The sequence below is a fragment of the Salvia splendens genome, chromosome 22 (genome assembly GCF_004379255.2).
Source record: "Salvia splendens isolate huo1 chromosome 22, SspV2, whole genome shotgun sequence".
Lineage (NCBI taxonomy): Eukaryota > Viridiplantae > Streptophyta > Magnoliopsida > Lamiales > Lamiaceae > Salvia > Salvia splendens.
The window spans coordinates 9,730,924-9,755,639 of NC_056053.1; the positions used below are offsets into that span (position 1 = coordinate 9,730,924).

Genomic DNA, 24,716 nt, shown 5'->3' on the forward strand with positions numbered 1-24,716 from the left:
GCCCCTGCTCATAAACTAAAAATAAAGAAAAAGGAAAAAAATAAAAAATATGTACGCCAAAATCTTCTAAACACACTCGTAAATTACGCCATCCATCCCCGGCAACGGCGCCATTTGAAACTGCCTAAGGAAACAATGTGTGATTTTGTGCTAGGTCAAGCTCTCAGATCCAGAAAATCCGCTAGATCACAAGGTCTAGGAACTCATAGGATTCTGGAAGTCTTGGTCGTCGGACACACTAATTCCGCGTTCAAAAACCCTCAACCCGCTATACTATGAATTAGTACATGGAAGTAGGGATCGATTCCACGAAGATAGACGCGTAAGAATGCATTCAAAAGACTCTGGAAAGGTGAATGGCTGATGCCACGCAAATTTGGATTGAGGCAACTATTACTAGACCACGGATTATCATTTAAACACAGCAATAACTGAAAGAACTTCCTTGACCTAGTAAACGACTACCTAATTTAGCTAAACAGAAAGCAACGTGCAGTGGGGACCATCTTCCAGAAACTGCAAGTACGGAAATAAAGCTGCAGATAACAAACTAAGGATTTAACTAACTACGACGTACATCTCATTACCTAATTTAAACGCGAACATGAAGCAAACAGAGTAAATATTCAGATTCAAACAGAATGTAAAAGTTCGGACGTCGGAGACTTGCGATTGGTCGGAAATAAAACAGATCTACATATACTAGACGAAGGGAAACAAAAACACGGAAATGAGACATCAACTACGATCAACTCTGTTTCAGATCCACCCGCCGGATGCTTAATCCACTTCGGATCCAAGCAATCCGAACCCAACCACAAACAAAATCAACTCCATAAACTCTGATTTGACTAATCTGTTCCGATCACAACAACTAACCACTGCTCTACTCCGACTCTACAGATCAGCACGAAAAGCATCCAGATCAGTAAACAATGACAAACTCAAAACAAATACCATCCATGCCACGAAATCAACAGCATAAAAGCAGAAAACAGGAATTGCATAGATCACGATAGTTCGACGGAAAACAGAGCCGAGCTTCGAACAGCGAAGCTCGGTGAAATTCACAGCTGCAAAATGAAATTAAAACAATAAATTGTATCTTCACCCCACGTGAGGACGGTGTTACGCAACAACTAACGGAAAGTAAAACCCGAAACCCCTGCCTATTCCCGGAACTCTCAAGTGTGTAGAAGTGTATATGTGAGCTTAGAGCCGAAAGTAAAAGTTTCTTTTCCCTTTTTTTTATAGGTGCGGAGGTGATCTTCTAGAAGCCTTCGCAGAAATCTCAATTCTGCCCTTCAGCTTTGCGATCTCCTCCGTCAGGTCATTTTTCCTTCATACTACTCACTTTATCGCCAATTTCCTTCCGCCATGCAATTGTCCTCTTTTCTTCCTGGACTTGGCGAAACCTTCTACACACCTGGCTTAAAAAATGCGTTAGACCCCGTAAATGCATGAATTCCACCCTTTAACTAATGCATGAAATTAGCCTTATCAATAAGTTATAACATCCCTCATTCATCCATAATAAACATCACAATTCATACATTAACTCAAAATATGACTTAAGATTGAAGGAGTTTAGGATTACATTTAATTATTTAATTTTTAAAATAATAGAATAAATACATAATTTATTAAATTTTAAAAAATTTAAAAAAAATCGGGTAATTTGGGTATACCCGATCGGGTATCGGGTTATCCGATACCCGATAATCCAAAAATCTTATACCCGAACCCGATCCTGGAACCTGAAAAATCGAATATCGAATATCCAATTACCTGATATTTCGGGTTTGGATATCGGGTATCCAATTCTCGATATCCATTTTGACAGCCCTAGGGATGAGCATCTCAGAACAGTTGCAAGGGTTAGGGGTGAGAAAAAAAATCAAAAACCGAATATCCAAACCGAACAAACTGAAATTTTGAAATTTGGTTCGGTTTTTTCAATTTTTTGGTTCAGTGTCGGTTTAAAAATACAAAAATTTCAGATTTTCGGTTTGGTTCAGTTCAGGCAAAAAAAAAACTGAAAAACCAAATTGTATTTTAAATATAATATCATATATATTTTTCTATTAATTTAATAATATAATATATATTCTATTAATTTTATGTTATATATATATATATTTTATTAGTACATATAAAATAAAATATATTATAAATATATATTAGTATATACTCTATATTTTTTTTCGGTTTTTTGGTTTTTTTTAGAATATCAGTTTTTTCGGTTTTGTTCGGTTTTCGATTTTTCAGTTTCAGTTTTTTATTTTTTCGGGTTCGGTTCGGTTTGGGTTTTGCACTAAATTCAGTTTTTTGGTTTTGGTTCGGTTTGGGCAAAAAACCAAACTGAAACCCGAATGCTCACTTCTAGCAAGGGTTTACAAAGGATATTGATTATCTAGAAAGCACTGATGTTGCAATATCCAATGAAGACAAGGCTATAATTCTTCTAAATGTCTTGCCAAGAAGCTTCGAGCAATTAAAGGATGCATCTTGTGTTAGGTTTAGTATACAGAAAAACGTATTTCGAGCACGAATATAATCTTGTTTGTATTTAAAAACTCTACAAACCACTTTTAACCCGATTCAGTATTATTCAAGCAATTTTGTGCGAATAGAATCAGCATTATTATTATATTGTGTTGGCTTGTGCATTTATAAGATGTTTTTTCATACAAATAAGGAAGTGTTTCATTTGTCGGGAACCATTACTAAAGAAAAAGGAGTGGGCGGTTTCAGAAGTCATTTTCTTTAGTTATGAAATTTGGCCCTCTTGTTTGGTTTGGGTTATAGCATTCCATTATTTTGATTCTCATATACGTATTACAACCTCATGTCCTTTAGAATGACATTTATATCCTCCAATGTTATGTTGATTCACGCATTTGTCATGGGCCTAACTTCACTCATTTTCTTAACGCCCTTCTACATTCTACTTGGAGAAAAACTTTCTCCAAAAGAAAAAAAATCGATATTTGCGAGAGATAACAACAACAGCGTAATCACTTCGCAATGAAGACAACGCATGTCACAAATCACCATGAATTTCTTCGAATCAAGTTTTGTGAAGAAAACTGTGCTGGAGTAGGTATCCAAAATCTCCTCTCACCTTCAAACATCCATGAGAAGACCTTTTTCATCTTCTTTTTCACCGAATATTCGTCGGCATCTTCTCTGAAATCGTAGTGCTTTCTGTTGTCGCATCAACCCCTCTTATTTCAGGCAACGAAGACACTGTCATTCTCATTCAATCTCCTCTCTTTTCTAGGTCACCGCCCTCGTCTTCCTCTTCTTTCACTTCCTTCTCCGTGAATCTATTAAGAAAAGGCAAAGTGACAAACATTGGAACATCTCATACATGTAATTTTCTTTGTCTTGATCGCGATTGTGATTTGTTTGTTGATGTTGTTTATTGTGTTAAAAAGATATGTAAAAAAGTAGATAACGTGATTGGATGTTATAAATTTGAGCTAAAGCCATATTCAGACTTTGTCATCACTGACCGGAAAACGAGATACAGTGCGCCATTGGTTAATCTAGTCGTCGTCGAGGGGGCGACATGGGTTTATCCATCTGTCGGCGTAGGCGAGCGGACGGTGTGCCATAGAGATGGAAGTGCCGCTAGGGTTCGAAAAAAAAAAGAAGAAGTTGACTGCATGTTAGCTGATATTGAAATAAATGGGACAAAATAGATTGAGTTTGGGCTGGGCCGAAATAGTGGGGACTTTGGGCTCGCGAAGAAGTGGCCCAATTATATATGTATATACTAAATTCTTTGATTTCATTTCCTTTGTATTAGAGATATGTAGATGTTATTTCTTGTACTACAATTCAAGCCTCGATACATTGATGATAATCATGTACTAATCCATGACATTCCATAGAATATCAATAATATATTCCGTTGCCACTTCAAATTCTTTTATTCGAGTACTCAAAATCTGAAATGAGCTTGGGTCATTTGATTAAGAAATTGCAAAATACTCCCTCTGTCCTTAAATCGGAGTCCTATTTATTTCCGGCACGAGTTTTAAAAAATGTTAAGAAAAGGAAGTGAGAAAAAGTTAACTGGGAATGAAGGCCTATATATTAGTAGTTTTAAATGAAATATGAGTGGAATATTGGAATTAGGGCCTATTTAGTACTCCCCATTTATGCTAAAAGTGATTCAGTACTCCTATATGTGGACAGACCAAAATGGAAAACAAGACTCCTATTCACGGACAAAGGGAGTAGAACTTAGGTTCTTGGATAACACCACCTCCATAAAATTTATAAAATATAACAAAGACAACATTCAGCTAAACGTTCAATGTTCTTTTGGAATTAAAAAGATACCATCGCATGTTGGTTGGTTCCCACAATCGAATCTTTCGAAGTGGCACACACATTCGAACAATTTCTCGTCTCTTTTAGCATGGTAGGCATGGCAGACGATGCCTTCCGAAGTTTACTCTGAAGATTGTTGCGGAATTTGTTTCAGAATTGGGCGATGTCCTCTTTGATATGGGACAACAATCGTGTCAAGTTGTACGATGTTGACCCGAATGGGGCCTCACTATATTACATATACATGTCCACCAGGTAAAGTCAGTAGACAAACTCAAAAGGACTCAGTGCTTTGAACATGTTAGGTGTTGCCGAGTCGTGGGTGTCTGACATGTTCCATCCGTACCCGTTCAATTTGTACAATTTGGGTTGTCGAACGTATTTGCCCAATTAATGATGAAACATTGGAGAGAAAAATTATTGAGTAAATGAAAATATATAGAGAGAGTTTGGTGTGATATTATTTTTCATGTAAAAGGTATTTTTCGATGATTTTGGGATGAAAAAATAAAAAATAGGTAAAAAACAGTACTCCACTTAGGGAAGTGAGAAATTATTTTTTACCAATTTTTTTAAAAAAATAAAAATTCCAACCACTAAAAATGACACCCACCACGCGCCCAAATGGCACCATGTAGCCAAAGTGTGTCGGCTCAAAAACAGGTTCAACCTCTCAGAGCGGTCGGCCCGTTGGGACAGGTGCTTCGTAAAAGCAGTTCGTCAGACGTACCAGCACAATATCTAGCTAATCATTGCAGGTGCACTCAAGAATAGTTGAGTTCTACTTAGTTTTGAAACAGAGAAGATAGCTGGAAATTAAAATAAAAGGATAAAAATATTATGCATGCACATACAAAACTCTCTCTGTCCGCTATAAATTTCTCATATTTTCTATTATGTCCGTCCACCAATAAATGTTCCATTTCATTTTTACTATTTTTGGTAAATAGACTTCACATTCCACTAATTTATTTCACTCACATTTTATTATAAAATTAATATACTCCACCCATCTCCTAAAAATAGAAATATTTGAAATGACACGGGGTTTAATGCAAAATTGGTAAAGTAAGAGAGAGATAGAAAGAAAAGCGTGTTAGTGAAAAATAGGTCTCACCTTATTAGAGAGAAGGAAATTTTCTTAAAAGAAACTTTCTATTTTTAGGGGATGGACCAAAAAGGAATGAATTTATATTTTTAAGAGACGGATGGAGTATAAAAGTAGGACACATAATCCACTAATTTTTGTTATCCACTTTTGTCTATACAATTTCTTAAGATCCGAGATGATAAAATATTAAACATTTAGTAACGAACGGATGAAATATTCATTACCTTAGGGTTTCATTACCTCGTGTATAGAAAAAATTAAAAAGGGCAGTGATGATCGTACATAATTGTACATACATAATCGAACTTTTTTTAAACATTTTATATTTAAAATCGATTTATAAAAATTAATGGATTTAAAATAAATTTCATACTAATCATTTTGCAACATTTCAAAAAAATTTGAAATTTTAAGTTAAATATTGGTATATTTTTTAAAAAACTTATTTTTTTACTAAATATTATATAATTAATTCAAATCAAGCTCGAAATCATGTTACAATTTGACATAAAATTTCTATATCACTTATTTCTTATTGCTACATATAATACAATAAATAACATAATTAATTTTTAAATAAATTTAATTAAGTTTTAAATTTTAAAAATATTATATTCATATACTCCTACATTTTATATATACTACCTCTGTTCCACATTAAGTAACATATTTTACCGTTTCAGTCTGTCCCACAATAAGAATCACATTTCACTTTTACCATAAAAGTAAAAGTGATATCCATAGTCTATTAACTTATTATACCAATTTTTTCACTTTGTTATAGTCTGTTAACTTATTATACCAATTTTTTCACTTTGTTATAATCCGCATTACCCTAAACTGACACATATAATACTTTATCTTGCTCAATAAAAAATAGCAAGGCAATAAAACGAGAAATGTCAGTGGTCAACAGTAAACATTTCGTTATCCACTTACCACTCCCAATAAAAGCGCGTCGTTTTGACGAGCAAATGAAAGTTATAGCTGTTCACAGCAAGGCACGCGCTGTCACTCGCGTATGACGTGGCACCCTATCACTAACTATGGCGGCAAGCGCGCGTGATTAAAAAAGAAGCGTGTGGTTCGAAGGCAACCACTCGCACTGTGTTTTAGAGAGAGAAACCCAAAATAAGGAAAGATTTCTGGAGAGAGAAAGCTAGTGGGAGTTCGGATCGAAGAACAGAAAGCACGAGAGAGAGTTCCCTCCTCCTTCTTCTTCGTCTCTCCCAAACCCTAATTTCCCCAATTTATGTTTTCGCTTGTCTTATCAATTTTTCTTTCCACACTCATTTCTGCTTAATTTTATCCGGTTTCGAATCTTTCTTCATCCTTTTGGGGGTATTGTTTATTGTTCTCAAATTCGGATCTGTGTGAAATTCCGCGGTTTTAATTTAATTTTGCTACTGTCTTCATTTCTGTTCGTTATATACTTTGGGTCTGGGCGTTTGTTCTTCGACTCTAGGGTTCTTTAAACCCTAGATCTTTTTTTCGATTTTGCTTATTCTAGGGTTCTTGAGTCTCGATTTGGGCGAAAGGGTTTTTTATTAAGGAATTGGGGATTACATGTATGGCTTCAGGGACTTTAGGGGATTTCAATGATGATTTGAATTGGAGAGGGAAGTGTCGATGGACAGAGAACAGTAAAGTTTATACGCGGAAGAGCCACAAGAAAGCCCAGAAAACCTCTACCTCCCAGCAGGCCACAGTCCCTTGTTCGACAGCCACACCCAATGGGACTGCAGATTCTTATGCTTCTGAGGTAGTTGTAAGGTCCGAGGATGTCGATTCTTGCCAAAATCAATCCGAGCATTCTCCCGAGCAAGAACAGAGCCGATCATTGGACAAAAAGACAGATTCTTCAAGTCAACACATGCCATCAGTAGCGGAGAATAGTTGTCACACTGTTGATAAACTTAAAGAAGGCCGACGTAGTCAAAGTGCAGAGCTTCCGGATCAAGATGGTTTGCCACTGCCCGAGAACAATGAGGCCAAATTTTTTGATAAAACACCTTCAGCTGATGGTGAGAAGGAGTTAGTGCAAAGAAGTGAGCCATCACTGTTAAGAGAAAATGATCATCCTAATGGCGGAGAGGTTTCTGCACAACTGCAGCCTAATGACGGTGCAGTGCCCGGTTCTTTTCATGTTCCGCAAGCCAATGGCCTGATTATGATTATGGTCAATGGAGCTGTGGAATTACCTGAAGTGGCCAAAGAGCAGCAACTCGTTGGGAATGTGGCACGGGATGATGAAGAAATGAGGCCTGGGGAAGGTAATGTTCGAGGTAATCTCAATGGAGTTGTGGTGCCACTGGTGGTATCTAATGTTGATGATAGGATTAGATTTAATTTATGTAAAGCGACACCAAAGAATGAGATAAAGGTTCTTAGGAAGAATCTAGAGCACGAGCTTGATCAGGTTAGGAGGCTAGTTAAACAGTTTGAATCCAAAGAGAACCAGCTTGCTTTACATAGTAACCAGACCAGCAACAGTAACCTTAGTAATAAAGGTAATTATATCGATGCTGAAGGTGCAAATGCTGGTGAATATGTTCAGTCTCAGGCCCTGCATGCCCGAAGTAATGTGGTTGACCGAAGGTTGTTATTGAGGGTGAACACAGAGATGGGTGCAATGGGGCACAAAGAAACGAGACCTATCGGATTAGCAAGGGTCAATTCAGATATGGGTGCTGCACGGAATCTAGAACCTCGGGTGTATAGTAGGCAATTCAGTGTGGCAGTAATAGATAATAGGTCCAATGAGTTTATTGAGAAGGAGAAACGTACCCCGAAGGCGAATCAGTATTACAGAAATTCAGAGTTTCTTTTGGGAAAAGATAGACTGCCTTCTGAAAGTAATAAGAGGTTGAAAACAAATAATGGGAGGAAACACAGCGGAGAACAAGAACATGCCATGGGATTTGGCTTTGGTTTTGATAAGAACAGGAATCAGGTTTTGAAGAACTGTAGCAGCTTACTTCAGCGGTTGATGAAGCACAAGTTTAGTTGGGTTTTCAATGAGCCAGTGAATGCCAAGCAACTTGGATTGGTTGATTACCATGTCGTCATTAAGCATCCTATGGACCTGGGTACCATTAAGACTAGATTGTCACAGAAATTTTACAAGTCTCCAAGGGATTTTGCTGAGGATGTACGACTAGTTTTTCGCAATGCCATGACTTACAATCCGAAGGGGCAGGACGTTCACCTTATGGCAGAACAGTTGTCACAGATTTTTGAAGAAAGGTGGGCCATTATAGATTCTCAGTACAGTTCTTATTGGAAATATCCAGAATATCAGGATGGGGGATTACCCACACCCTCTTCTAGAAAGGGTGTGCCATATTCTCATTTTGGCCCTGCTTCAGTTCCAGTCTCTGCGCCTGCTGCTTCAGTTCCTTTGTATGATTCTATTGCTCCGGGAAGAACTTCTGAGAGGCCTGAGCCAGTGACATCATTCATGGCTGTTGATCGAAAAATTCATCGACCTCATGTTGGCAGGACTCCTGTTCCCAAAAAACCTAAAGCAAAAGATCCTAATAAAAGGGACATGACTTATGAGGAGAAGCAAAGACTCAGCACCAACCTACAGGGCTTGCCTCATGAGAAGCTTGATGCTATTATTCAGATCATTAAGAAGAGAAATACTGCTCTTTCTCAAAATGATGATGAGATTGAGGTTGAGATTGATAGTGTCGATGCAGAGACTCTCTGGGAGCTGGACAGATTTGTGACTAATTACAAAAAGAGTTTGAGCAAAAATAAAAGGAAAGCAGAACTCGCTCTTCAAGCAAGAACCATGGGGAATCAGAATGCCTCATTGGTGGTAAGAGCACGGGCATTCTTTTCTTGATTGCATAACAATATGAATTGATTCTTCTGCCTGATCCTAATCAAGTGTGTTGAACCTAATTGCAGAACTCAACTCCAGCATTGGCAGTCCAGATGGAAAGTAGAACAGGTATTATGGACTTTTTCATTTGGGCATTCTAGATTGCTCTTTGTGGACTCTGAACCGTATTTTGGAAATCTGACAGTTGTTTTTCCTTACTTAACCCCCTTTTTCTTTCCAAAGCTTTAAAAAATGGTGCTACTCTTGTAGATGATGACAAAGAGGGTCAAAACAGGAGTAGGACCAGCAGTTCTAGCAGTTCTAGCAGTGATTCTGGGTCGAGTTCAAGTGGTACATTTTTACTTTCTAACTATTCTAGCTTGATTTCGTCAGTCTGTTGTATAGATTTTCACTGATTGTGCGTTCATTTGCAGATTCTGATAGTGACAGTTCCTCCGGGGATGGATCCGATGCTGAGCATTTGCCTAAGACATGAAAGAATCTTTCTGACTGAGGTATAAAAAGATTTCTGCTTGGTACTAGGTTTGTTGGTTAGTTATTTTCATATTTTGCTTTTTGTTATCATTTTCCCACAAGCTCCAATGTCAGCAGCTGTCAATATCATTTAAAAATAATTAAATCCTCCCTGATTGAGCTTTAAAGTTAAGGTCCACTTTGCTCTGAATCACAATATGATATCTAACTAACGATTATGAGAAATATGTTTTAGATATCTAACTAACGATTATGAGAAATGTTTTATCATGCTGAAAGTGGTAGTCTGTAAACTGGGTTCTGGTGTACCTTGATTTCAAAATTGATGTGAAAGTTTTTGATTTGGTTATAAACTGTATTGTGAAGCTTGTTAAGACAAATCATCTGTTCCCCTAACATCTATGACTTGTGTCTTGGGGTATATTTGTTTTATTGGTTGCATAAATATCTTCTTTCATGTAGGTGTGAACCTGATTATCCCCTAAGGAAGTATTTAATTATTTTTGTTGAGACAGAAGCAAGCTTGGGAAATTTGAATCCTTTGATTGAATGTGTCAAAACTGACAATTTTTTGTGTGTATGGATTTAAAACCTCAGATATGGATTTTTGTTGTTTAATATAGTGAGGAAATATGTTTCAAGGTGGTCTTGTGGCCTGGGAAATGTCAATTTTGTTGCATGGATTGTTCTGGGATAGTTAGTAGTTACTATGCTGATCCTGATGTTGTTTAGTATTTTCATATTATGCTATGCTGAGTTTGAGGTTTTGATTTTCAGAATCTGCAGGTGATGTTTGTTGGACTAGGAGTACAATTCTTGTGCACAGGGTTATGCTGATGGCAGCCCGGGATCTGTGTTGAAAACTCGAATGTATTATTAAATGATGATATCAACCGATTTTCGACGGTAAGGAACTTGTGATAGGATTTTAGTTGATAATTTGACTAGAGCCAAGATTGAATAGGAGGTTTAGTAAGCTGTATTATGGTGTTTTTGCAATTTGTATTACAATAGCTGTATATAGCTTTCAGGCTTAGGAGTGGTGTTAAATTTTATTTTAGGCCAATGGTTTGGATTTCAAGCTGGTTAATAACATTCGCTAGTCCACTTATCCCTCAATAAGCAATCTTCTAATTTACAGTTTTGCTGCATTTCAAAATATCATGTCCACGTCTTCATAAATAACCTAATTGGCAGTGGTTTTGTATTTAGATAATTTTTTTATTGTGAAATAGTAATAATTTGACGAGTCAGATCTAATGGCTTCCAATAGCTTCTCCACCAACTACTTGAACTCATACATCCTTGTTTTATTCACGTCTTTCTCCATATTTTCTCCTCTCCAATTCTTTTATTTTATAAAATGTAGTATAACAATATGATGGAATATATTTTAAAGACTACTCACTCCGTCCCACTCAAGATGACAACCTTCTTGAGTGACACGGGATTTTACAAAGTGTTGTATGGTGGAATAAAATAGATAGGAAAAAGGTAATTGAATATTTTAATGAGATAGGAGATTATTTCTAAAATTGACCACCTTGATTGCGACAAATAAAAAGGGAATGGGACGGAGGGAGTATAAATTAACATCGGGAAAGTCACCTCATTGCAATATCCATCTGGTGCACTCAATTTAAGTTAGTTGGTGTGCTCCTATTACCATAAAAAGCCAAAGCATGCCATCTAATGTCACTCAGATTCACATCCAATTGCATCTCTTATTCATGCAAAATATTCAAGCATTCCCTTTTGGATAAAAACAGCTGCTAATGCAGTATTTTCAAGAACTCCCCCTTCCCCCACTCCAAAAAAAAACCACAAATTTGCAATATTGAGTGAGATCTATCTTTTGTCAACCGAGTTTGTTGACATTAAATGGGACTTTCGTCAAGATTTAGATACTCCCTCTATCCGCCATCATAAGTCCCATTTCTAGGCGGCATGAGTATTAAGAAAAATTGGTGGAAAAAAGTTAATTTCTCTCTGCAGTTTCCGGCGATGGCAAACCTAGCACCCAAATTCAACCACAATCTGCTAAGCAAAATGGAAGGGAAATCACAACAAGCTTCAGGAAGCACTGCTGCACAAAAATCCACAGGAAGTTCGAGGCCAGTACAACAAGAAGGTAAAAGGTTGGCAGCGGTTCCGCCCACTACAGTGCCTGATGTTTCAGAAAGCAGCTGCCCCTCTACCGTCACCTTGTCCAGGGCAAAATTTGAGCAGTTGATTCGACTTCTGAAGCCTGACGTAGATCCGACTCTAATTCTAGACCAAATTGAGACTGACCCTACACCGCCCGCGGCCGTTCAACAAATTGCACAACCTCTCTATGTGGAAGTGCCTCCCACACATATGGAGGATGGAGGGGTGACTGGTTTGAAACCATAGGTGAATCAGGCCTACCGACTGGTTCTGTGGAGGTTGAGGAGCCGCACAGTGGGGCGACCCAAGTGATCGAAGACAACGTTGAACTGGAGGTCGAGAAGGATGAACAACTGGAAAAGGGTGAAGAAGTGGAGCAACAGTTGCACACTGCTGAGGAGGTTGAAAAGAACCCAGGTACCAACACGCCTGAAGTTGAAAAGGTTGATATGAACCAGACTACACATGGGTCAAACAGGGAGGAAGAGGTTGTTGAACCTGTACCTGCAGGGATTACTGGTGAACATAATGTAGAGAATTCCGTCGGCAAAATGGATGATGTGATGGATGTTGTTAGGAAAATAACTGTTGATGTTGAGCCGAACCTAATGGCTGAAGTACCAGAGATAGCTGCTGATGTTGAGTTAGTTCCAATGGAACGGGCGATTAAAAATGTCACGCCCGCATTTCCTAAGGATAGGAAGTACGGTGGACCGCGACTAGGGGAGGAACAAAGAAGCGGGGAAGAAAGGGGAGAACAAGATTATTTGACCCAAAGACATTTATTAAAAGAAGTTCACTTCAAAACATTGTACTAAGGTTAAAGTAAACAGAGTTTAAATAAAAACATTGTATCGGATTACAAAGCAGCGGAAAAGACCAAGAGACAGATGATGCCGGGTATGGCGACACGACACCATCCAAAAGACAAAGTAAAACACTGATTTGGCTTTCACTGCTCAACATCCGTCATCCCCATCGCCGCACAACCTGCACATTAAGAAAACAACATGCAGGGCTGAGTACTTGTTGCACTCAGTGGACACACGCCAAAAACATGGTTTGTCATGCCATAACAGTGTAACATTGGGGTTTTGAGTGTAATGAAAATCGCCCAAGTACACAAAAATATATTTCATAAACTCGACTGCGCAGTCATTTTCAGATATTGCCACCCTTATCCCCACCATCATACACTATCTGATCCAACGGTGACAAGGGGCGTGGCCACACCCCAGGTCATCTAGACCGGCCAACTTGCTCTCAGATGGCTCCCGGTCTCGTGTACACTAGCCTGAGGGTTCGCAGCCCAACAGACCCGAATTCGATTAAACATATGTGGTAAACCACTTCAGATAGGTTTCAAATCAAAACAGTTGGCAAGACAAGCAATTCACCTCCATAAACATTTCCGGAACGAAGTCCGTATTAAAGATAACCCACATAAAATAGTAGGGTAGAAAAGCCCACCTCAATTGCTTAGCTTTTAAAAAGTTCCCTTCTTCAACCACAATTCCCTCGTAAAAGATCACCCTTTTGAAAGATAAATACATGTAATGATTAGAGTCAGGAAAGACGAGGTTTAAACGACAATGCATGATTCCTACGTGGATGACCTCAACATCTAGCACGTTACACGTACACACACTTAACAACATCTTATAAGTCAATCACACAAAAACACACGTCCGAAACACACCACGCACGCACCCGACACGCACACGACACACACACAACACTCATACTCCTGGCATACCCTTACTGTGCAACGGCTCACTTGGCTCGGAAAAGGTTCGGAAAAAGCTCGGAAAAAGGATCGGCGTCTCGGCCTGGCTCGGTGTCTCGGCCGCCTGGCTCGGCACCTTGGCCGGGTGTCTCGGCCGCCTGGCTCGGCACCTCGGCCGACCGTCTCGGCCGCCTGGCTCGGCACCTCGGCCGACCGTCTCGGCCGCCTGGCTCGGCACCTCGGCCGCCTGGTTCGGCACCTCGGCCGACCGTCTCGGCCGCCTGGCTCGGCACCTCGGCCGCCTGGCTCAACACCTCGGCCGACCGTCTCGGCCGCCTGGCTCGGCACCTGTCTCGGCACATGGCTCGGCCCTGGCTCGGCACGGCTCGGCACCTGTCTCGGCACATGGCTCGGCACCTGGCTCGGCACTGGCTCGGCGTCTGTCTCGGCGTCTGGCTCGGCACTGGCTCGATCATGTGTACACCCGTTTTTCCCCAACCAACGATTCTCAAACCCTATACGACAACCACACCACACATTCTACATCCCAAAACACACCCAAACACCTGGGATCAACCTTCAACACTCTCCACCACACTGCCCTAGGCCGAACCCTAAAACTCTCGGCCAACACACACGAAACCCTCGAACCAAACGCTGATTCCTCCGAGCCATCTCTTGGCCAAACACACCCACAGACTTCACAAAATCGAAGCACTCAGACACACCCCCATTGCACACACATACATCACCCAGAACACACAACTCGCAGAACTGCGCAGTTTACTTGCGAAAATCATAATAAAATCATACGACCTCCAAAGAAGCTGAAATTTACACACCACACCCAAGACACATCCAAGTTTATACAGTTAAAATTTCGTATCAAAAGGAGATCTTTTGCTCAGTCAAAAAGGGGTCGGAACCCACTGTCAGTTATCACCGAAAACATGTTCAACACAAACACATAGCCACAAATCCTATTCGACATCTAAACCATCCAAAAACGTCCTACATGCATGTTTTTTCGAAATTATCATGAGTTAGGGTATCGGGTTACCTTTCCCGGATAGTTCAACGTAATTCACACGCTTTACTTCTTATTCCGACTCCGATTCACAACGAGAGTGCGTAACACCTTGAATAATCCACCATTCGATGAGAGGGAGTGAAAGAAAAAGATGAGAACCGAGAGGGAGAAAGGAGAGAAGCTTACCGATGAGAGAACCCTTCGAGAGAGATGAGAGATTGAGTGATGAGGGAGGGAGAGATTGAGAGAGAGTAGATAGCCACGGTTGTGAGGAGTGGGAGGAGGTTGAGAAATTAGTGGGAGAGGGGGGGGGGGTTTTCGAAAAAACAGAGGAAGAGGGAGAGGAAAAAAAGAATTTAGTTAATTAGGATTTTAATTCATGATTTATTAATTATCCCAATTATAAAATGCCTAGGTAAATTATATCCCATCCACAACAATAAAATAAATCAATTAAGATTTTCCACACCATGTTTTAAACAAGAAAACACAAAAAGATCAACCATTAATTAAAAGAATAAAAAATTCAAAAAAAAACATAAACATATTTTTTTCGGATGTTACAAAAAATGAGCCCACGGAAGAAGTCGGACCAAGCCCTGCTGCAGAAAGAGAGTTTGATTTTGCAGTAGATACTGGGAGGCATCCTGCTGACGAAGAGGAGACAGTTCCCATGGAAGAGGTCATAACAACTCCCGTTGTACCAAAAAGGCAGGAGCTTGTGGTAGTGACAGATGATGATGAAGTCGATGAGATAGAGCCAGCACGAGAATCCACCAAACAAGAAATCGGTGGCCGTGATGAGAGCCCAGCCAGGAGCATGACTGGCAATGTAACTAGAGCCTCAACATGCAGAAGGAGAATCCTCATGGACAAGGAACCAGAGGACGAGGAAGACGATGTCTTTTTCCAACCCATTGAGGAGCCGCTCATTCAAAGGAAGCGAGAGACAGAGAACCTTCTAGTCTACAGGAAGAGACAGCCAGATGCATCCACAAGGGCTGAAGACAGCGAAAGAGAGAGGAGAGAGCGCAAGAGGAAGGGAAAGGAAATTGCCGAGCCTACTAAGAAGAAAGTTAAACAGCCCTCGAGGGCTGTTGTTATTCAAGAAATGAAATGAATCAGAGGAAGAGGAAGCACTCCGCTGGGAGCGTAGATCGAAGAGAAGGAATGATGAAGCTCGGGGCGTGTTGGAACAGAGGCCAGGGATGGCTAGGATACAAATTAACAAGACTCTGATCCGTTTACATGACCGTCTGCTGAGGCAGATGGTAAAGTTTGGTGATCCTAAAATTGACGAAGAATGAGAGAAGAGAGTTGGTTTGAAGAAGATGGCAAGTGTTAGGATTGGTATACTAAAAAGCATATTTCGAGCATGTTGCACGGATAGAATTGCTTGTATACAATAAACTCTACAATCCACTTTTAACCCAAGGCGAGAAGAAGTAATTTTATCGCATTGGTGTTTGCTTGTGCATTTATAAGATATTTCTCAAATATTTAAATGTATAAGAAGCAAACAAGTCTAATTCTTCTACATAGTAGACTGGTCGTGAACGACGTTCACAGAAGGTGACGCAGTCAGTTCTTTGTAGATGAGAAATAGAATTTCACAACCTAGATAGGCTTTGGCTACCTATCGTGAAAGGTTGCAGTGTCAGTCCGCATGTTTCCTTACCTTAGGAAATAAACGACACTGGTGTGGTATAGCACTGAAGGATCTAACAGTTGAGATAAGTTTTTCTTGCTATTTACTGAAAGACGAGGTTTCGGTGATTGTTATTTCTTAATCATTGTGGACATAACATTGAGCATACGATATTGATTATGCACTACTTTGATTTATCAAATGGTGCGGATTTTTCGCAATCCAAGAATCCTGATATCTTGGGTAGTGGTGATCTATGTCTAGAGGTGCTAGTATTGTTATTGCAATGAATCGTGTGCTGGGTGAGTCCAGTTTGATAATTGTTGGGGTTTGGTGCCCTTTGCACAGCGGAAGTCATGCATTCACAAATAAATCATACATATTGATCTATTTGACCGATTATGGGATTAATTGATTCACATGTTAAACATTGAAATGCATACAAGAACGCACAAAAATCATGCTTAAGGAATTAAAATCCTAATTCATGATATTCTACGGTTTAGGATTACCGATCTGATTCTCCAAAGAATCGACGATTGCTTGCGCCTTCTCCACGTGATGATCTTTGTACTCAACCACGAATCTTCTAATCTGTATTCCGAACTCAGATAATGACCTTTGGGTGGGCAAAGCTTGTCATAATCGAAAAGGACTTGATTAGAAAGGAGACAGAATATCAGTTTTGTCAAAAACCGATTTTTTCGTCCACTCCCAGAGGAGAGCACGAAAATTAACTCTTAATTATCATTGAATCTCCTTTCTAATCTCCTTTTATATAGAGTTATGATGGGCCAGATTAGGGATCCATGGAGGTTGGACTTGGGCCAAACCTGTTGGACTTTTACTAATTAAATTGAGCCCCAATTTAATACAAGTCCAATAGAATATTATTATCATCCACTATAGTACAATAATATTGACTTCCCATCCAATCCCAAATTACGAGTAATCCGGGCTTTACCTCTTTAATTTATTATTTCCCGTGTTTAAGATATAAATATCCATTAATTAATTTAAGTCTACTATTTGACTTTAATTAATTACTATCTTTTTCAAGAGTTGTCTAGTTCAAAATCTTTATTTATTATTCAGGAATAAATTCCAACCAGCCGGTTTCTGAATAATAAAACCTTTTTCGATAACCTCTTGAGGATATTATCAAACTGGACTCACCCAGCACACGATTCATTGCAATAACAATACTAGCACCTCTAGACATTGATCACCACTACCCGAAATACCAGGATTCTTGGATTGTGAAAAATCCACACCATTTGATAAATCAAAGTAGTGCATAATCAATATCGTATGCTCAATGTTATGTCAACAATGATTAAGAAATAATAATCACCGAGACCTCGTCTTTCAGTAAATAGCAAGAAAGACTTATCTCAACTGTTAGATCCTTCAGTGCTATACCACACCAGTGTCGTTTATTTCCTAAGGTAAGGAAACATGCGGACTGACACTGCAACCTTTCACGATAGGTAGTCAAAGCCTATCTGGGTTGTGAAATTCTATTTCTCTTCTACAAAGGACCGACTGCGTCACCTTCTGTTAACGTCGTTAACGACCAGTCTACTATGTAGAAGAATTAGACTTATTTGCTTCTTATACATTTAAATGTTTGAGATACATCTTATAAATGCACAAGCAAACATCAATGCAATAAAATTAATTCTTCTCGCCTTGAGTTAAAAGTGGATTGTAGAGTTTATTGTATACAAGGAATTCTATCCGTGCAACTTGCTCGAAATATGCTTTTCAGTATACCAATCCTAACAATCTCCCACTTATACTCAAAATCATGCTTTCGAGTATACCCACTGCCAAAACTCTCCCACTTATTCTCTAAGCAGGTCTTGGGCCATGATACATCGAACTACCGTACTTTTCATCTCATGTGTAAAACATGTTGCCATATAGGCATTTTGTGAAAAATTCTGCCAGGTTGTTCTCTGATGATATCTTGGAAACCATAACGTCTTGCTGCGCACTTAATCCTTAATTAATTTCATACTTCCTCTCTATGTGATTGCTTAGCTTTATCATATCGTGTTTCCCTCGAGCTAGACACATGACTAGAGTAATTATAACAAAATATAATACTCATAGGCATACTCGGATTCACGGTCAAAGCTATTAGAAAATTACTGAGATGAACAACTACCTTAGTAGTTTCCGATGAAACCACACTTGTAATTTTCATGATGGAGTCTATGATTTGATCAACACTCCTTCATGTCTCAGTATTCAACTCCTAAAGTGAACACATAGTCAGAGGATGACTCGATCACCGATCAATTATAAAATCGAGTCGATGTAACCTAAAGGACATATCATGGATGTCTGGTAAACTAGAGCATACCGTTTAGTCTTTTTCAAGTACTATAGTATATTCTTTACCAATCCAATGTCCTTGGCCATGGTTAAATTGATATCATGCTTTTATGCCAACGGCAAAGCTTAATATCTAACTTAATACACATCATAGCATATATGAGACTTCCAATTATAGAACTTGTCTCATTCTTCTTGATCTCATTCAATGTCGAAAAACACTTGACTAGAGACAAAATAATTCTGTCTAGAAAAAGAAAAACCTTTTCTTGGAATTTTCAATGCTAAAGTGTCCAAGTATTATGTAGATGTAGGATTCTTTAAGAAAACATACATTCTTTTTCTAGCAATCTAATGACACAGATGCTTAGAATGTAACTAGATTATCTTAAATCCATCATTCTTAAACTGGGTAGACGACCAGTTTCCTACGCTAGATAACCCTCTTAGTTGTTTATCAACTTTTATAGATGTCATCATCGTAGAGTACCAAGAATACCAAATATAGTGCACTTTCAACTTTCTTGCCCTGTATTACATAACCATTAAGATGTTCCATGCAGATGATCTCCTCAAGACTTCTACTTAAAGAAAACTGTCTTGACAATCATAGTACATCCTAATTTATGTAGGCTACAATAGACAATATACAGATCGACCCAAAAATGGCAGGCGAGAATATAATTCTCTCTGGGCATAACCCTTTGTCATTATTCTAGCCTTTTGAGATCCATGCTTACACTTGCAGGTCCACTAGCTCCCACTGACTGAAATAGTCTATGGGTAGTATCGCAAGTCTTGCAAATATTCTTGTCTATTTAAGATTGTTATTCAGAATCTATCATCTTATCAAGAATGATTATCTGAATAAGTCATTGCGTCCTTGTAGTTACAGGGATTATGTTCAAGTTGATCTAAGACTAAGTCTTAAGACTCTTTTAGACCCATGAACTTATTATGTTCGCAAAGAACGCTCCCACTACGACACAACTCTTACAATCTTAGGTACAAACGTTGATTTTCTTAGTGCATAAGTTTCTAATGGTATGACTTCTTGGTTAAGATGGAAAATAGATATTCTCATTATCTTGAGAATTATCATGTTTGTTAAGCTTGTAGTTCTCCTCATAATCTTCATCAAAGAATCTAGTATTCGTGTAAACAAACACATATCTTGCCGTGAAGATTATAGAACATGTACCTTTTCTATCATTTGGGACGACCTTAAAACATACCTCAGTACACAACTCCAATTACTTGGATACCTTTTCCAAAACATGTCTTGGAATAACTTCACACCTTGAGATGTGCTGGACTAAACTTACCTCTAGTCCATAACTCGTGTGTTGTAGAAGGTACTGATGTTATGGTAGTTTCTTTAAGGTATAACTCGTTGTTTCCAACGTATATCCCATCAATGATAAGATGTTATCGAGTAAAACTGTTCACTTATCGAACTTGTCTTCGAGAGACTTCGATATCTTCTTATATGACTATCCCATTCTTTAGAAGAATGCTTGGAGTAGTCAACTAAGATTTAATTCCCACTACTTATCTTAACTCATTTGCTCGTCTCCTATGGTGTAAACCATTGAGACTTACTAGTCTTTCTATGTTGCATAGTATTCAGAATCCTTTGAACCACCAAAGGATTCTAACTTATAGTGCATCAACCAGACTTACTTGACCTTCAAGCTATTTAACAAACAAGTTGTTAAAATCTCGATAGTCACTTGAGTTAGACAAAATCAGTTTGAACAATTACTAAGTACTTTCTTGGCCTTATGATTAAGTACCATAAATACTTTATCATTCATTGTTTAAGAAGTTGAACTGTGATGTTATACTCAATCTTTTGCAATTATATTGTTTAGATACTATGATGTATAATTTGTTTTTCTATGGTACTATGATAGATATTCGATCCACATTTCTCAATACTGCAAGCATTATAAAATGAAATTGAACATCGTAGAATCATAAATGAGTTTAGAAACTGAATATAAATTCATTCTAAACAAGACTGTACCAATAAAATAAAATCTCTAACATCAAAACAAAACAATAAAGTGAGCATAAATAAATAGCTCCCACTGCAACAACTACCCAACTGGATCTAGATCTCTCTTTTAGAAGTTGCATTGTTATCTAAGTCATTGTCCTTCTATAGAAGAGATCAATCCGACTTACAATGCATCTTCTCCTTGCCTTTTCACCTAATTTATCTTGCCTTTCTTGCTTTCAGCAGACATTGATGACAATTCAACTCTTCACTCTTTCCATTACTAGTCTTCTGTTCGATTGGACTAAGACATAGGAAAGATGCAGCTTTAACGAATCTATCATCTGTCATGTTATCTTCCTCTATTAGTAATAAAGTGAATATCATGTAGAAAGTTTCCAACTTTTAAGTAACAACCTTCATATAATCACTTCCTATTATATTTGGGGATGAACTGAGTGTAGAAACTATTTGAGTAACTGAATCAGAAGATTCCTCAAAACATTCTATCTCTTGTGGATAGTCCAATAGAATTTGGACATCGTCCTTATTGGATATTCCTCTTTCATCAATATAAACCAAGACGTGTCTTACTACTTAAAAGAAAGTAATTTGACCTTCTATCTCAAAGAACTTGTCAGGTACATGCATGAAATGCATTCTTAAACTTTCTTTATAGAATTTTGTCAAGGAAATCGAGGACATGAATTGGTGAATACAAACTTTAAGTTTTCAGCAATGAGAATCTTATCCATTTTATATTTCCAGTCTACATAATTTTGGCCTTCGAGTTTGATTTCTTTAAGGTTCGCAGACATTATTAAGAATTTGGCTGAGAAGAAATAAAACTATTTATCACATACTATGCTTGATACATAATTGCAAACAACCACAAAACAATGTATGTATCTCGCAATTGTCAAAACCAAAATAAGTACGCCTCTAGGGAGGTCATACAAATTCGGATTCCAACAATTTCCTGGTCACAATACCGACGAATAGTCCAGAGACCACTAAGGTGGCATGGCCGCCAAATATTGCCTAAGCTTTAACCATAAATATTAGCATCTAGGAATTTCGTTTCTGTTTTGATACTCCTTCTAGGGAAGGTCGCACGCCACTAACAAAATTCCATAGCTATCTTATAAATATGTTTAAACACATGAACTTGCAATTTCATAGGATTATGGCTCCCACTAGGGTGGGTCGCGATAATATTAGAAACATGCTTCCAGTTTAAACAATTTACCATTAAGAAGTCTAATCTTATGAACTTGCTATTTCGTAGGATTATTGCTCCCACTAAGGTGGGCCGCGATAATATTAGAAACTGCTTCATATATAGACCAATTTATGGAGACCATATACAACGCATTGTTGTAATTATCGTTTAGTAATTTTAAACATGGTTTTTGCATAATTATCACATAAGTAGATAAGACAGATAACCCACTTAAAACAGATTAATACCAAATAAACAGATAAATCCATGTAATCATGGTGATTAATCATTGGATAATTATTTAAATTATTTAATAAATCTAGGGAGATTTAATTAAATAATTAATTCCTTATCTTATCCAAAATAGGAATTTCGGATTTGATACGATTTATTTGGATAATGACTATCCAAATTAATTTAGGATTTATCTAGATAGAATGGAATCTATCTAAATCCTCTTAGGATTATTCTAGATTTTAAAATCAAATCCTAAAATTCAAGATAAAACTGACCTTGGATTATCATTATCTAAATCTTACCAGGATATTTCAGGATAAAAATAAATTTCTCCAAATCCATAAGACGATGATAAAATCCAATCACTCTAAGATTTAAGAAAATCTTAAATTATTTATAATAAGAAACTAGAATATATCATATCTATTAGGATTTATTCTAGATAAAGTTAACTTTATCAAAATCCAATTAGATTAGGATTATCTTGTATTATCTTTATCCAAATTTATCTAGGATATTTTCTAAATAGAAATAAATCTATTTATATCCATAAAATTAGGATAAACTAGAATTAATATTAATTAATTCAACTAGGATTTAACTAGATAGAACTGAATCTATCTTAAATCCAAAAGATAATTACAATACTGGATTAACAATTATCTAAATCTTCTAAAATATATTCTAGACAGATATAAATCTATCAATATCTATAAGATAAAGATACATTTAATTATCTAAATCTACTAGGATATATTCTAAATAGAATTAATTCTATAAATATCCACAAGATAAAGATAAACATGGATTTTAATTATCCAAGTCTACTAAGATATATTCTAGATAGATATAGATCTATCAATATCAATAAGATATGGATAAACTTAATTAATATTTATCTTAGTCAATCAAGGATTCAACAAGATAGAATAAAATCTATCTAAATCTATATGACAGAAATAAATTTAATTATTCATCCAAAATTTATCTAGGATTTCTCTAGATATAATTAAATATATCTAAATCCATAAAATAAGGATAAAATCCAAATCAATCCATAATTTAATTTAAAATTAAATTTTAGATAATCCATTTAAAGATATATTCAAATCACATACTAAATAAAATCTTGAAATATATCCAAAACTAATTTTGGAAAAATGGCGTCTTAGAGGCCGAAACTGCTGCAGCACAACTCCACTCAATCCGCACCCCTTGAGCAGCTCTCGGCTGAAACGGAACTCCCCAGCCTGTGCTCAAACTGCCCTAGTCCAGATCTTGCCCAGATCGAGGTTGTTACTGCAGCGTTTCTGTAGCCGCCAGCGCTGCTGCGTCGTCGTCGCTACTGCTGCGACTTCGTTGTCTTTACAGCCGCTGCTGCCCGTCGAAGTGCCATCAACGTTGTTCTTGCTGCTGCGTTTGCTGTCCGATCGCCGCCGAGTCGCTGCGTCGTCACACCTGTCGCTGCCGCTGCTGCTGCGTCGACATCGCCTTTGCAGCGGCTGCTGCCCAGTGCACGCAGAGCTCATACTGCTTTAGCGTTGTCCACCTCGAGACCGGGATACTGCCCACGAAAGGCTCCCACTCGAACCCCACCGCTGATGCAGTTTCTTGGAACAGATTGCAACCGTCAATTGCTGCGTCGTCTCCGTCGCAGCTATGGTGACAGCTCCGATAACTCCCGCGAGCAGCGAGTGAAATCCCCTCAAAAGTGTATTGACTCGAATTGATTCACGGTACCAAATCCATTTAGGATTAAAGAAATCATTGACTTAGCGCAATGATTACAAAAACAAATCACATTACAAGATTCACCGTAATCAATCTTACAAGTCATGCAATTAGGTGAGATCACGAGTTCACGTAGTACTAGGGTTTTCAAAGTTTACGTGTTGTAACACATAATCAAACAACGAAAACACATCTGGTCATGCATTCAAGCAATTCACATAACATGAAATTAATCCACATAATCAGAGCCAAAAATTGGCTCTGATACCAATTGTTGGGGTTTGGTGCCCTTTGCACAGCGGAAGTCATGCATTCACAAATAAATCATACATATGGATCTATTTGACCGATTATGGGATTAATTGATTCACATGTTAAACATTGAAATGCATACAAGAACGCACAAAAATCATGCTTAAGGAATTAAAATCATAATTCATGATATTCTACGGTTTAGGATTACCGATCTGATTCTCCAAAGAATCGACGATTGCTTGCGCCTTCTCCACGTGATGATCTTTGTACTCAACCACGAATCTTCTAATCTGTATCCCGAACTCAGATAATGACCTTTGGGTGGGCAAAGCTTGTCAGAATCGAAAAGGACTTGATTAGAAAGGAGACAGAATATCAGTTTTGTCAAAAACCGATTTTTTCGTCCACTCCCAGAGGAGAGCACGAAAATTAACTCTTAATTATCATTGAATTTCCTTTCTAATCTCCTTTTATATAGAGTTATGATGGGCCAGATTAGGGATCCATGGAGGTTGGACTTGGGCCAAACCTGTTGGACTTTTACTAATTAAATTGAGCCCCAATTTAATACAAGTCCAATAGAATATTATTA

At 38.0% G+C, this 24,716-nt stretch overlaps 1 protein-coding gene across 2 annotated transcripts; it reads left to right on the plus strand.

Annotated features, from left to right (window-relative positions):
* Positions 1 to 6,556: 6,556 nt before the first annotated feature.
* LOC121787157 (transcription factor GTE4-like) lies at positions 6,557 to 10,922 on the plus strand. 2 transcript variants are annotated; one of them, XM_042185812.1, is made up of 5 exons: positions 6,557 to 9,281; positions 9,374 to 9,416; positions 9,558 to 9,638; positions 9,722 to 9,802; positions 10,560 to 10,922. In XM_042185812.1, exons 1-4 carry the CDS (start codon positions 7,026 to 7,028, stop codon positions 9,781 to 9,783), a joined length of 2,442 nt encoding a protein of 813 aa, XP_042041746.1. In that variant the 5' UTR covers positions 6,557 to 7,025; the 3' UTR covers positions 9,784 to 9,802; positions 10,560 to 10,922. The 2 variants fall into 2 exon arrangements, with proteins under 2 accessions (XP_042041746.1, XP_042041747.1); XM_042185813.1 differs by having other exon boundaries at positions 10,569 to 10,922.
* The last annotated feature ends 13,794 nt before the right edge of the window (positions 10,923 to 24,716 follow it).